This window comes from Clarias gariepinus, chromosome 6 (assembly GCF_024256425.1).
Source record: "Clarias gariepinus isolate MV-2021 ecotype Netherlands chromosome 6, CGAR_prim_01v2, whole genome shotgun sequence".
NCBI lineage: Eukaryota > Metazoa > Chordata > Actinopteri > Siluriformes > Clariidae > Clarias > Clarias gariepinus.
This window is the reverse complement of record NC_071105.1, coordinates 33,849,118-33,864,489: the sequence shown is the minus strand read 5'-3', so window position 1 is coordinate 33,864,489 and position 15,372 is coordinate 33,849,118. Positions and strand designations below refer to the sequence as shown.

The window sequence follows — 15,372 nt, the reverse complement described above, 5'->3', positions numbered from 1 at the left end:
ATGTACACTTAGATAATAATTGCAGACATTGTGCTTGGTTAAATAATATATCAATGTTAGCTAGCTGGTTAACATTAGTGTCAAACATTTATTGATATGGAAAAACTACTCTCAGGAATAGTCAAGTTTGCTCATATGAGCCATATAAAATATAAAACAATTCCTTTGGGTTTTTTTCTGTATTGGTAAATCTTGCTAATTAAAATCTCAAATCACTTAATGATATACACATATATTTATTGAAACACTTTCAGATATCTGAGTATTTCATCTAATTTTATTAGGATTTTAATAAGTGGCTAAAATCCTGCTGCCAAATTTGTTAGCACATTTTTAAACATAAACTAATGTGATGTAAAATGCTGTTTTCAGAAAATCCTGTGTGGTTAAATCATATTAGCTAGCTGGATAGCCTTAATTAAGAACATTTACAGTACAGATACTGAAGTAATTTCCTGTCAGAAACGTGTTTAGGTTAGCTCAGGTAGGCGAGCCAGCTAGCATTAGCAGAGAATACAGTGACAAATTTTAAATTGGTAATGGACTTTGCTCAACAACAATAAAAACAAATACAAAGACAGATATAAGGGTTTCCATTAAGTGTTATTAACTTAGAAATCCTCAAAAAAATGTTTTTATGCTAATGCCTTGCTAGTCAGGTAAATTCTAAATGTAATATTTCATCATTTGATTGAAGCATATATAAATATCTTCATGTGAAGTGTTTTAGCATCTGATATGAAGTGACTAACTTTTTTTTCATAAATTTATTTAATACATGTTATGTCCTACAAGGGGTATATCATATATCACGTATAGTCTCTGTACACGTTTTTTTTTTTTTTTGGTTACCCTCAGTCGTGCTGTGACACGTAATCCAACACATTCTGACCTTAACATTATCAAAGACACCTGCCCTGTTCTCACAGATCAGCCCAATCACTCCTGTTCAACCAGGCCACATGATTCACATTACTGGGGTCTAAGAACAGAAACAAGACATTATAATCTTTCTTTGCTGTGTGTTGGTCCTCTGTCATTGATCTGCCAAGATGTTACTCCTTCTTGTGGTTTCTTTACTGGTCACCAGCAGCATAGCAGGTCAGCTATCTTGTTCTTCTGTCTTTCAGGTGATGACTAAGATGTTTAACGGGGCATTATTAGCATATCATGTGGGTAAATCTTTATATATATTCATTTGGATTGACTACCTAGAATTTCCAGCATGGACAATTCTACATGTAGTCAATAATGTTCAGTAGAATGTTCAGTACTTCTGGTGTCTTGAATGAGGGAATCCATTGGAAAAGAATGCTTAATCAGGTGACCTATAGAATGAATCCTATTCACTCAGGTATTCTAAAGAGGAGGAATCTATAGTTATAGCCTGTTTAGTCTAGAATATAGAATGTTCTAGAATGAGGGAATTCATTATTATGGAACAATTAAGATTTAGGCGCATGTTCTAAAATGGGGCAGTCTTACAATGACAGACTTTTAAGTAAGTTACTGGAGTTTTTACTTTAGTGGCAACATCAGTGCTTACTGGGTCACTTCATAACGCTCAGTGTTGGATCAGTGTTGAATAACTTGCATTGAATAATTTGTTCATTATGTGGTTCTGAAATGTTTATCACGGAACAAGACTTTGATTCTTGTCCCTATTATACATACCATTACACCACTGGAACAATTTTATACATACCATTACACCACCGGAACAATCAATTTTGGTTATTTATAAAATTATGACATCATAAATAATTAAAATGTTTATTTTTTTCAACTCATTGGAATATTTTTGGAAAGAGTCTCCAATGTCAGCACTATTAAACGTAATTTAATTATGTCAGAGGTAAACCAGTATTTGAGTGTTTGGGTTTTTCCATACCTTGACAAGTTGCAATTTTTTGTTTCAAGAGACAGCATTGTTGAACATAAAGGATAACAGGAACTACTGTACATTGCCTGTTAGTTAAATTGTTTGTAAATTGTTGTGATATGAATGAAAATAAATCAAAAAATAATAAAAATGTGTTGGTATGGGGTTCTGCTTCAACCGAGTAAAAGTAACTTCACGTTGTGCCAAATCTTGGCCTTTTTAAATAGTTTTCCACAACGATATCTTCCCTGCCATGTGTTTCTTCACTTATGTCTCTTTGATTCAATGTTTCTTTTTTATACAAGGGGCATTTAAGTCAAACCAGGATTTGCACAACTTTGCAAAAACTTTGCGGTGGGCATTATGATGTTGTGCGTTGTCCTGCAAAAAAACTGAATACCTTTGGTGATCCACCTAGGCTTTTTTTGAGAGTGTTCCACTTACTAAATGTTAGCCACCTTGCTCCAGATCAAGGACGTACGTCCTTCTATAAAATATTTGCACCATTCAAATGTTTTACTATGGCTAAGAGTCTCATCATCGATGTGCTTGGCACCTTTTGAAAATGTTAATCGGTATTAAACCTTCATTCATGAAAATTTTTTTATCACAAATCCTAGTGTGACTTGAACACCCTCATAGTTAAGGAACAGTGGTTTTCTAGTCCCTTCTTTTCTGATAGGAAAAAAGGATTTCTTTTATTTTGTATCTTTGTTTGTTTCCTCAAACAAACATTGTTCATGCTTTATAACTACATTTAAGTCAATATAATACAGATACTATGTGTTGAATTTTTTTATATAATTTATTTTGTAATTGTAATAAAAAAGTAAAGAATTTTGCTGTTTTGCTGGTTATTCTTTGTGCCAGTACACATAAAAGAAATCTAGCAAAATTGACTGACAGCTCATTTGCCCCCCTGCAGAGACTGGCCTCCCCAGACTGACTGACATCTCTGCAGCAGAAACCTTTATCGACTCAGCTGAAGTTGTCATCATTGGGTTCTTTGAGGTCAGAGACTGTGTGTATGGGTGTGCATGTCTGGAGTGCTTGCATTACGTATAGTGCATGAGGAGGTAAAGAAAGGCAAACGTGACCAGAATAGACACATTGGCATGCAGACTTACGAAAAGAAAATTTCCCTGTGGGAAAACTTTGTTCTCGATGCCATAACCTCGATGTATGCTCCTGGAAGGGATCTTGGCCCGCAGGAAATGCCTGTGTGTAGCGATCCCAGAATGCTGAGCTTTTTGGCCCAACTCGCTAGGCAGAGGAGGAAATCAAGACGGAAATAAGGGTGTATCTGAGACATTGTGGCATTGGCTGCCGTTGGTCTCTATAAACAAACACGGCAACAACCTAACATCAACTTAAACATTGTCTGGGACCGAGGACACAGGCCTCAAATTTAAGTAAAATTTAAAACTTTGGTTGAGGACATAATGTAAAACTCTGTAGAGGGTTTGGCTGTTCTCTTGCAGACATGTTTACCCCATTACCATATTTTTCTTGACCAGAATAACCCCAAAGTACCATCTCAATAAGACCAAAGGTCAGGCACATGGCAATAATATTAAATATGGTATTAATGAAGGAAATAATTATATCAACATATTTCGAGAATAATGAAATGATATGCATATTGTGCATGACGCAGATTGTTTATGCATTGTCCTTTCCATATACACAATAATTTTTGCACAGAATAAAAAGTCAATGGTGCAGTAGTAAAACACTACAAGTAACAGGTTGTTGTGTGTGGAAAAATAAAATAAAAAAATTAAAACAAAACAAATTTGCTAAAAAGCAAATTTGAAAACAAATATGCTAAAAAGTCTTTTTTATTATTTATTTATGTGATTGAAAACATTTTTGTCAATGCAAGTGAACATTAAAAAGGCAAATGATACAGATGCCAGCTTTTATTGTTAGATTGTTAACATTATGCTTATTAATATTCAGGGTAATTGAGCATTACACAACAGTTGGTCTCAATTAAGAAATCTGATTGGACAAGAATTCTATCTTGAGAGGGGATAATGCACGGGAACGGCATTTTTTATTACACTAACTATCAGTTGCAGCATGGGTAAAAGTAGGTCGGCACGATCGCCCATACTGAGGAGAGAACAACCACATGCCAAAAACCACATTCAGAACAAGTCATGGAGGCACTTTCAGCAAATAAACAGATCTGATAAGGTTATCTCCGTCTTCATTACCAACACTTTGCCTCTTTAGTAATTGCTTCTAAGTCATTCCAAATTGCCACCATTTTGTTTAATTTGCGCCTAAGGAAAACTATAAAGCTAACCAGCTTCTAACATAAGCCTGAACCAAATCAAGGGAGCTACTTTGTGTTTTGAACAAGTGATTCTACACCCTAGCTCACTGGCTTTCCATTTAATGCTATTTGGGATTTAACCCCAAAACCCGGAAATTAATGGAGCTAATGTTCTAAAGAGTGGAAAGCAAAAAAAGATATACAGGAGTGTCCACCTTCTCCATGTTTATTTTCATCCTTTTGGATACATAGTACCAGTAAGAATTTAAAACTACTTCCACCTCTGTTAATTCCAGTAACTGTCGGTCGCCAGCTCCACCAGTCGCGGTTAGTTAGTTCCACCATGTGTTGGCACAAAAAAATAACTGGTTAAATAAAGAAACAAATCATAACCTGTTGATCATAAATTATGTTTTTGGAACTTGTTGTACAAAAGCAATATTACACTTCAGGTCGTGCTTTTGTACTGAAAATTTGCATGCAACTACTGTACCCACCTACTTTCACCCATGCTGGTGACCACCAGTTAGTGTAATTAATAAATGTTAAATCATTTATAATGTAGAGTGATATATATATAAACGTTCCAGTGCTATGATATTATTCATCTCATCCAATCACATTACTCGGTCAGGACTAACTTTTGTATAACTTGTTATTTAATTTACACTGCAACAGTAAATAAATCATGTTAGAGAACTTTAATGTACAATATACTAAAATGTATGAGTTTTAGGAAATGTGAAGCTTACAGAAATATTTGACATAATTTTACATATTCATGCATGTATCAGGCTGATGAAGGGCATGGCTATAAGGAGTTCCTAGCTGCTGTTGAAGAGATGAAGTCCCTACCAGCTGCCCTGTGCAGTGAGAAGGAGGTGTGGGCTAAATACAACATCGACTCAGACACCATCTCCGTCTTCAGAAAGGTAGATGTGTGGTTTTATTTTTGCACTCCTTTTTACGTTCTGTAATGTGGCCTTGAATTATGGCTTATTTGGTCATTTTGTACTACAGGTGATGTACAGTATATGTTATATTTAAAATGGTCTAGTTGTAATGTGTGTTTATTTTTTGTGTAGGTACAGTAGGCATGCTCCATTAGTAATGACAGTAAAATACTTTTTCTGTATATTTAGAAGTAAAATTCAGTGCATAACGAAAAATAAAAAATCCAGTAACACATGGTTATCATAAATCACCACCAAAGGATTTTTAAATGTATTGCACATTGTCATTAAATTAAAATGAAAAAAAAAAAAAAAAACAATTACCATTATTGGTCTGTAATTGTTTTAAAAACTCATTTTGCATCCAGACGTCTTCTATGAAACTCTGTCATCTTCTTATAGCATCATGATTAATTAAATAATTAAATTAGCATTCGCAACACTGCTACATTATGAAGCACTCTGTGTACCTTTGTCATCTATTTAAAAATGTAATGCTTTCCACAACCTAAGGCTGAAAAAGAACTAATTAAAAATTTACTTCTATTGAAGATTAAAATATGATCATCATTTATAGCTGTTATACTGTAACATGAGACCAGGAACTAACTGATTTCGATGTTTTTCCATTGTATTAACTTTGTGTGTGTGTGTGTGTGTGTTCCCACAGGCAGATTTGCACCAGGAGAACCTAAACCCAGCAAAAGTGGAAACGTTAGACAAAGACAAAATCTTTAGTTTCTTCACCATCAGCAACATCCGCTATATCACAGAGTACAATCAAGTGGTACGGCGATATAAACACACACACAATGTACTTGTAAATATGTGACAATTTATTATGTCAACCTCAGGATTTACACTGACTTTTTCCTCTCTCTTTCTCAGTCTGCTGTGGGTCTGTTTCAGTCCAAAGTGAAGGTGCATGTCGTGCTCTTTGTCAACAGGGGGAGTGATAATTACAACGAGCTGAAGGAGCGGCTTGGGGCTTTGGCTCCTCGCTACACTGGAAAGGTTGTACACTAGTACAGTCATTATAAACACAGAAATAACTTAAGTCAGTTCATAAAACTACAAAAGAATGGTATCACGAACATTTTAGACATCTCTAAAAGATAAATATACAATATCTTTACTGAGACCTGGCATCCCTTTGCTTTAGCCTTAAATCACGTATATAAATATAGTAATTAAACACATATAATATTATACCAGTAGATCCCAGACTTTTTGAAGTGTAAATTTCTTCTCACTGACCCCATCAGTATGCATTTATTTAATTGATTTTATAAAAATTTGTTAAATCATTTTTTGAGCCTTTAATTCCTAAACCAACAAAAACTCACTCACTCACTCATCTTCTATACCGCTTTATCCTGTATTCAGGGTCGCGGGACCTGGAGCCTATCCCAGGAAGCTTAGGGCATGAGGCGGGGTATACCCTGGACAGGGTGCCAATCCATCGCAGGGCACACACACCCATTCACACACTACGGGCAGATCTTACTTTTCTGTACAGACTGTACCAACTGTAATTGGTCCACCTGGTAGCAACGCATTTCCATTTTCCTCTGACATTTTCTCATTACTCTTTAGCAGTAAGTTTAGTAAAAGTTACTGTTGTTCAACATCTATTAGCTCCAAGGTCAACAAAATCTACAAATTTACAGTAGGTTTCACGTCAACTTGATGCAAAAGTGTAAATCAGGCTTATTACATACAGTATATCACAAAAAGTTGTCTTGTACTTCACTATAGATTTTGAATTAAATATTTTACCGATCTTCATTACATATACAGTTGAAATTCCTTAATTTGTTATTGCTTTACGCTTTCATTTTCAGTTACCTGACATTACATTTGCACTACCTGACATTCTTTAACACTTCGACAAAATATGAACCTCATCATTAATGCAGTACAACATGAGTAACATTAACAACTGCAGTATAACATAAGTGATTTTTAAAAGAATAATAAAGCAAATTAATCAGGGTTGCCGCTTTTTACTGGCAAAAAAGGAACTGAAGTGAAGGTGAACCAAGTTGTAAAATTTACAACCTAAGACCAGATTATCAACAATAAGGAACATGTTGTAATGGTTGTAATGCTATAACATGCTGTAATCTATGTGGATAAATAAACTTTAGTCAATGCAGGTGAAACTTTAAAAGACATAATACATGTGTTTGCAATTGTTACTTTGGTTAAATGTACATTTAGTGGATTTACTTATGTTTTACATTGTAGTACAAGATGTTATTTAATGGAACTGTGTGGGTTTTGTGCCCTGAACAGTATACAGAGGTTACTGAATATTAACCCATTCTTAATATAAATGTTTGGTCATCTTACTATGTTAAATGTTTATCTGATGTACAGTACTGTGCAAACATCTCGAACCACCCATATTTAATTATGCATGTTAAAGTTAAGAAAGTAATTTTTTTTTTACTATGACAGGCTGCAAAGGGCCTAAAAATACAACTTAAAAGGTTTTGTTTATGTAACAACCTCAGCAGCAACCTCATTTCCCCTCTCATCTGTTCCAATGTAATCACCTGATCATCTTTTTTCAACTGCACCAGTTTCTCACTGGTTCATTCCTTAAGTTAAATGTGGTGTTTTTACGCCAAAATCATTCATAGCTCACTGTGTGGCTTAACAAGTAAAAAAAAAATGGGGTCTGAAACTGGGTACAGGGACTGGACTGAAAATTAGAGCCAAAAAAATCATTTAGGAAGCCTGAAGAAATATTCCTCAAGACCATGTTAAAAATACAACAAAGTTGGCTGTCTCTTTGTAAACAGAATATAAAGAAATGTGGCGGAGCTCAAGACTTTTGCACCTTCAACTTTAAAGTCAACTTAAAGTTTCTGATGTACAACTAGACAGTATGTACTGTATATATAAAGATAAACAGATGTGTACGTTTATATTAGAAAATCTTCCTTTCATTTCTGTAGATGCTGTTTGTGCTAATAAATGGGAAAGATCCGGGCAACTCTCGCGCACTGGGTTACTTCAACCTGAAATCGAGTGACCTTCCTCGTGTGGGGATCTACGATGCTGGCTCTGACAAAACCTGGCTCATGGAGTCAGGTGACATCTCTACTGAACGTGTGCAGAGCTTCTGCGACTCCTTCCTCAGTGGAGAGCAACAGGTACGATGACCATTTTGATACTGATTTGGGGTCATGTAATAAATGAAATACAAGAGTATGAGATATATAAGATATATAGCATTACTGTAACATGTGTCATTCTTTTTATAGAGGTAACACAGGAATACATTTACTCTGATCAGCTGTATTTGCTTTTGCAGATGTGATATTTACTTTGTATTTCATTCCAGATTTAATTAAATTTTTATTGATATTGTGTAAACTTTCTAATCTTGCTAACTAAATACCTATCACTGCAGGCTAAATACTAAGTAGAATATACGTATGAAGGGTTTAAGGTCACACAGATCATCATGATTTGTTTTCCTCTCAGAAGAAGACTGGTGAAGCTGAAGTAAAGACTGAACTCTGAATGTCACCGAACACACCTTCAATAAAACCGTTTACAACATGTAAGACTTAATGTTCTATTTTATGGTGCGTGTGTGTGTGTGTGTGTGTGTGTGAGAGAGAGAAAGAGAGAGAGAGTATAAAAAAACTGAAAAAATTGTGTGCATTGTTTGTTTGAGAGAAATTGCAGTGTTTTCTATTCCGAGGCATAACCTCTATACTGTATTATTTAGCCTGGTGCATGGCTTTCTCTCAGGCCGCAGACGCTGGCAAACTGTTACAAATCTGTGGAGGTAACAAAAATACTCTGGCCCCACACATCATGTAGTCCAGACTATAGGAGGCCTCACAAAATTGTTGCAATAAAGTTTGTGGGATTTAAAAAAAAATCAGTTACAATGAAAGTGACAGGAAAAAAATCCACAATGTTCAGGATTTTATACACCTATTTCATGTGTAAATATTGGTGCAAATATATAATGATCAGCCAGACATTATGTCCCCCTGACTAATATTAAGTAGTTGCTACCAAAACAGTGATGCACTAAGTGTTCTGACATCTTTACTTCTGGAACCAGCAATAACCTTTTCAGCAATTTGAGCTTCAGGAGCTCGTGGATATATTGGATCAGACTACACAGTCCTGCCTTTGCTCTGCACATTTTTCAGTGAGCCTTGGCCACTTATGAGCCTGTCACCGGTTCACTGTTTTTTTCCCCCACTTTTTTGGTAGGTCCTGACCACTGCAGTCAGGGAACATCCCACACAAGCTGCCTTTTTGGAGATGCCCTGACCTGGTTGTCTAGCCAGCACAATTTGGCCCTTGTCAAATTCTTACGCTTGCCCATTTTCTGCTTCGAGCACATCAAGTTCAGGGGATAAAGTTCACTTGCTGCCTAACAAATCCCACACACTTGCAGTTGCCATTGTAACTAGATTATTGTAGCTGTAACTACTTTTACGAGGGCCAAATTGTGATGGCTAGACAACTGGGTCAGAGCAACTCCATTTTGTTAGTTGTTTCCGGTCTGCAATTGTCGGGACCTACAGTAAGCCTACTCAATATTAGACAGGGTTATATGGTGTGGCTCAAACCCCCAATTGTCCAGTCAGCAACCCAGAGCCTCAACCATCCGAGCCTCACTGCCCCTCAGTGGTATATAAGTGATTATTTCTTTATCCTGAAGTGTTTATTTTAATGATTTTATGATGAAGAAATCCAGACAAATTCAGTAAATAAGACACTGCAATTAGACACTTGCAAAGGAAAATGAATAGTTAGCTAATTTAACAGCTGGTTTTGGACAATTACTGTAGGTAAAAAGTTCTATATAAAAGTTTTACTGGTTTATCAGTTCAAATTATTTTTTTTACACATTGGATAAAATATTCAGCTCTTACAGCAATCTTTCTGTCCTTCTTATGTAAAGTATTTAACTTTTTTAATGTTGATGTTGGTTAAATGATGTACACAGAAAAACAGAGTAATCTGCTCTGAAGAAATTCGCATTAAATTATTACGTTTGTTAACATTATTAAGTTTGTTTAGTTTATAACAAAAATTTCGTTGTTATTACAGTGTGCCACTACTGACATTTTATTAGTAGATAATTGCAGCTTGTCACCACAGTAAAATGATGGCATTAAAATAAAATGCTACCAAAACAGCACCTCCCACCCAAAACCTGACCTTCCCAACAAAGCTGAAAAGTGTTACTAATCTGTGGTCAACACCACAATTGCAGGTTCAAAAAATGAATAAATCCCTTTTACAGAGAACCAACAAAAATACTGCCGCTAACAAGTAATCAAAGTCCCCAAAACTCTCCCAAAGTCTTAAATACATCAATACTCTGACATTTTATAAGGGCAATAAACATTGATGGTCTGGATTTATTAAAATGTATTTATTTTAATAAAATAGCCAACTATGTTTTGTTATAATTTCTAGCTGTGACTTAAACAACCTAATTTCTTTGCATAAGTGCAATTATACACATTTCCAGAAGGCTTTGCCCATAATGTTGTTGTTTGTGAATTTTTTTGTGTGTGTGTGTGTGTTTTTTTTTTTTTTTTCAATTTTATCATGCCGGTAGTTGACTGGAAAGATAAAAAAGTGAGACTCCTGGACAAAATAAATGACTAAATGTTTGCTGCATCATTCGCTTTAAGCATAGATAAAGTTCTAAATCCTACCACTAGTAATGGGCAGGTGACTGGCATAAAAAAAAATACATATAGACCATCAGTAAAACATTAGTGTGAAACAACAAACATCATCAGTGAAGCTTAAACCAAAAGTCAATTAAATCTAAAGTTAATTATTATTAGTAGTTGAGGGATTTATATTTTTTAGCTTAAAAACTTTAACATCCTGCTCAACCTTTGGGTAAATCACATTTCAAATCACTATATTAATTATATTTAAGTCACCTATTTTAGCCCTGTAAAAGATTGGTACCCTCTCCAAAGTATACCCCACCTAGTGCCCCGAGTGCCCTTGGGTACGCTCCAGGTCTACCATGAACCTGTACAGGATAAGCGGTATAGAAAATGATCGAGAGTGACCTCATCAAGCCACCTTTACCACTTGGTTGAGGTATGCTATGCTAAACCAAAACACTTCATGCCACTGTGTCTTTAAATAGTGTGCCTTTTCAATTGTTTCTTAACACATGAAATAAAGTGGATCTGATGCCCAAAACAACATTTGTGTTGTACACTTAATGTTAGCCTGATTGATTCTTTTTCTTTCTTCCTTTCTTTCTTTCTTTCTTTCTTTCTTTCTTTCCTTCTTTCGTTAGTTAGTTAGTTAGTTAGTTAGTTAGTTAGTTAGTTAGTTAGTTAGTTTGGGACTGTAGTTGTATTTGTAAATAAGTTAATACAGTTACCACAAAGCAACATTTCAACCATTTGGTAGAGTTATTAAACATTAAGCTGTTATTATTATCCCAAAAAAGTAAAAATGCAACCAAAGAGACTGATATACAGTATATAAATTCTATAAATTATATGAGAGAAAGGGAGTGAGAGAGAGAGAGAATGTAGGGTGGAAATCAAAAAAATCCAATCAAGTTTTTGTGCATTTCATGCAGACAGACAGCAGAATTCTTTAGAGGTCTGTGTGTTTTGTAGAAACTAAGTATAAAACACTGCAAAAGTGTTAGACTGAAATTGAGGGAAATTCCAAAAAGAAAGAATCTTAATCCTGGAAGATACATTATGCACTAAAAACAGTTAATCTCTCACTATAATTATGTGCGATCCTGTATGAGCTTTCCAACAAACTGCCTCAGCTTTATGCAGCACTCCAGCTCTGTGTAACATACACACAGCGGTCGGCTGGGTTTGTTTGTGGTGTCTGCCCATAATGATAAATGCCAGCAGCGAAGCCACTGTGCTCCATGAACCCTTCTTTCTCTTCTCTGTCTCTCCTTCTCTCTGTCTCAATTCTCTCCTACTGAGTGGCTGTGCATTGTGTCTGATTGCGCTCATTGGTCTGTAACAGCTGCAGTTAAGTCCATGCTGGGCTCTCATCATTGGAGTCTTACTCCTATACTAACTGCTATTCACAGCTCTGCAAATATCACACCCATAGAGTTGTCAAGAGTTCAGTTTGCTTTTTCTCTTTATGTCCTGACAGCAGCTTATCTATTTTAAAGAAGTGGCACCAAGGGTAAATTTTTACTTGAACAATCAGCAAAAATAACAACGGACATCTGACATGTACTTTATGGACTTTTTGTGCATGCATAAGACAAAAATATGTCCCCATACGAGGAGGTAATAGTAGTCAGTACTATTGGCATCCTAAAAAGCATGCATGTACAGTTGAAGGAGCCAAGGGTGCCAAAGGATCTGCCTCTTTTACCCATAAAGTCCTTATTGCCCTTTTTGTTAAGATTTATTTATTTTTTTATTTAAAAGTGGCCCTTATCAAGACCAACATCTTCCAATTAGATTGAAATAAAGTTACCCGGCTGCCATCAGTCAGTTCACATCACATGATAACCTTGCTAATGGAGTTTCTGGTTTCTCCATGTCTCAGTAACTCTCTTTGTCATGGTGCAAAACTATTTGTTTATTAGTAGTTCCACACCTATATTTATACAGCTTTGTGTATCTTATGATGGAAATTCTTCTAAACTATTAAGACAAATAATTGTTCACAAGGTGAGTGTAAAGTAACAAAGGTTTATTGAAACTTCTGCAGAACTCATAGAGCGGGCAATTGCAGCATGGAGAAAGGTGCTTTCTTTCTTCCAGTGGTTACATTTTACACACACACCAACACAATCCACATCGTGTTCTGACATAAAAGGAGCTGATTTCCCATCTGTCTCGGAACAAATGTCTTTATCTTATCATTTAGTGGCGACTACAATCAGTTTGTTTCTATTCTGTCTTGTTTTGGTTTCGTATGACTTGTTCTCTTACTGTACATCCAGCAAGCAAGCTTAATGCTACTACAGCCTATGTGGCACATGTCTCACACAATTAAAATGACTTTTTTCTCATTAGTTTTCTTTTTTTGTTTTCTGTTTACTCTCTGATTAGAGAGACGAAATGAGATTACAAATAAAAACGAGCTGTGTGAAGCCGCTGACCAGATGGCCAGATGTTATGTAAACCACTGGAACATGTGTTATTCTAACCTCTTGTGCTTTTTCTACAATTCTTTCCACAGCTTTTTCTGCCTTTTTCTTTTGTCATATACAGTAATAATAATAATGAACAGTTATGTAAAAACTATTACGTTTTTAACTTTACCTGCATTACTTAGGGTGAGTTTATTATTTAATAGGTGCAAGAGATGTTAATTATGGTTCAGTGAAGAATGCATTAGAATATAAAAGTGGCCTCGATTCTAGAACAAGAAAAAAAAGGCTATGTTTCGTTTAAATGTTGTCATTGTCATCATCGTCTATATCTTTTTATCCTGTATTCAGGGTCAGAGGCTTTCCCAGGAGACTTGGGGCACAAGAAGAATCTACCCCAAATTTCATTTGTAAACATGCTGCCTGGGTGGTACTTTACCAGTGTCCTTACCTGATTGTCCAAATAAAAGTCAAGAACAAATCCAAAATCCATGATGTGAGTCATGTCTCCAATATGTTGTCATTTCTCAGAAATATGATGATTTCTGAACATAGTTAAAAATGGAATGACAATAACAACTGAGGTTGAATGCCTGGGTAAATCCGCAGTTCTAAATTCTTCAATAGTGTGTCAAAATTTCTATTTGTGCATCCTGTCATAATGGGAGTGAGGTTAGAAGGGAAGCGGCAACATGCGGACTTCATGTTTCTTCTGAACTAGATTCTTTTAAACAGAGTGAATGCTGCGTAGTGAGGTCAGCTGGTTCTTGACAAATCACTTAGTCACTTGGACAAATCACTTGGATGCATAGTTCTTGTTACTCAATCATTAGTCACCTGCACCATTTGTTGTGGGCTATGACTAACAAGGGAAAGAACTTTTCTGTATTTGCATGCAAAATAAAGTAAAAACACATCACTCAAATTGGAAACAACATCTACTGGATATATTGAGCCAAGGCTTATGGTGGCAATGTTTTCTTTTTTTCCCAGAATGTCCCTCACATTGAGATGAGTTCACAAAGTAGTCAGTGCAGCAGACATTGAAATTACATACCAGACTGGCCAAGATAAATCACTTCCACCAAGGATTTCATAAACATGCATAAACAATAAATCAGAAGTAGGAGAAAGGTCAAAAACATGCTTTGATGTCGAAGAAACAAAATCCAGCTGCAGCTCATTACATTAGCTTATATGTTGCACCAACAATGCAAATGTACGGAAGGCTTGAAGAGCCATCAACAAGTTTGTTATAAAACCTTGTGTGGTTTAGTCTGACTGTGGTTCTGGTTGGTCTAGAACAACTTTATAATTAAATCTGGTACATTATGAGTTCTTTGGTCATATACAGACAGATTACACACACACTGATGACAATTTACTGGTCAGTGTGGATGGATTATTGCCTGGATGAAGAAGATCTATTGGATCAAGTTTCATACAAAATGAACATTCTATCTATCTATCTATCTATCTATCTATCTATCTATCTATCTATCTATCTATCTATCCTATCTATCTATCTATCTATCTATCTATCTATCTATTTATCTATCTATCTATTGCTGTAATTAAAAACTAGACAGAAAAACACCTAATAATAAGCAAGTTTGATCAAAGTAATCATCAGGTGTAATTTGTGTATTGGTCTAGCCTTAGCTGAAAGTCAAATGTAAGCCTAGGAAAATGAACAAGCTAGCTTCATGATGTTATTTAGTGACATAACGTCAAATTTACTTCAAGTTGACTTTACACAGGGTTGACTTTGACTATCCTAAACCTTTTCTTCGGTTCGGCCATTACCTCGGTTCAAATTTACCTAACCTGAACTTAGTTTACATTAGTTTTAATTAAATTCAGTTAAACGTTTTTTTAACCTTTTTTTTTTTTTTTTTTACTTTTTTTATTTACTTGTTTTACCTTTGTTAGAATTTATCTTAATTGAATCTCACCTTTGTTCAAATTTAAATAAGGTTTACTTTACCTTAAACTGACCATTTCCTCAGTTTGACTTCAGTTCAGCCATTGACTCAGTTTAATCAATTTAAATTTTATTTTATTTCATTTTAGTTCAGCTTGTCTTTTTTTCAGTTCAATCATTACCTCAAATCAAATTTACTTTAACATTAACAATGTT

The 15,372-nt window shown here is 35.3% G+C and overlaps 1 protein-coding gene across 2 annotated transcripts; it reads left to right on the top strand.

Moving 5' to 3' along the window:
- Window positions 1-952: 952 nt before the first annotated feature.
- On the top strand, window positions 953-13,722 carry LOC128527055 (endoplasmic reticulum resident protein 27). 2 transcript variants are annotated; one of them, XM_053499338.1, is made up of 8 exons: window positions 953-1,101; window positions 2,808-2,893; window positions 4,961-5,098; window positions 5,790-5,906; window positions 6,008-6,133; window positions 8,086-8,283; window positions 8,621-8,696; window positions 13,584-13,722. In XM_053499338.1, the coding sequence occupies exons 1-7, from the start codon at window positions 1,053-1,055 to the stop codon at window positions 8,654-8,656; spliced, it is 750 nt and encodes a 249-aa protein (XP_053355313.1). In that variant the 5' UTR covers window positions 953-1,052; the 3' UTR covers window positions 8,657-8,696; window positions 13,584-13,722. The 2 variants fall into 2 exon arrangements, with proteins under 2 accessions (XP_053355313.1, XP_053355312.1); XM_053499337.1 differs by having other exon boundaries at window positions 8,618-8,696.
- The last annotated feature ends 1,650 nt before the right edge of the window (window positions 13,723-15,372 follow it).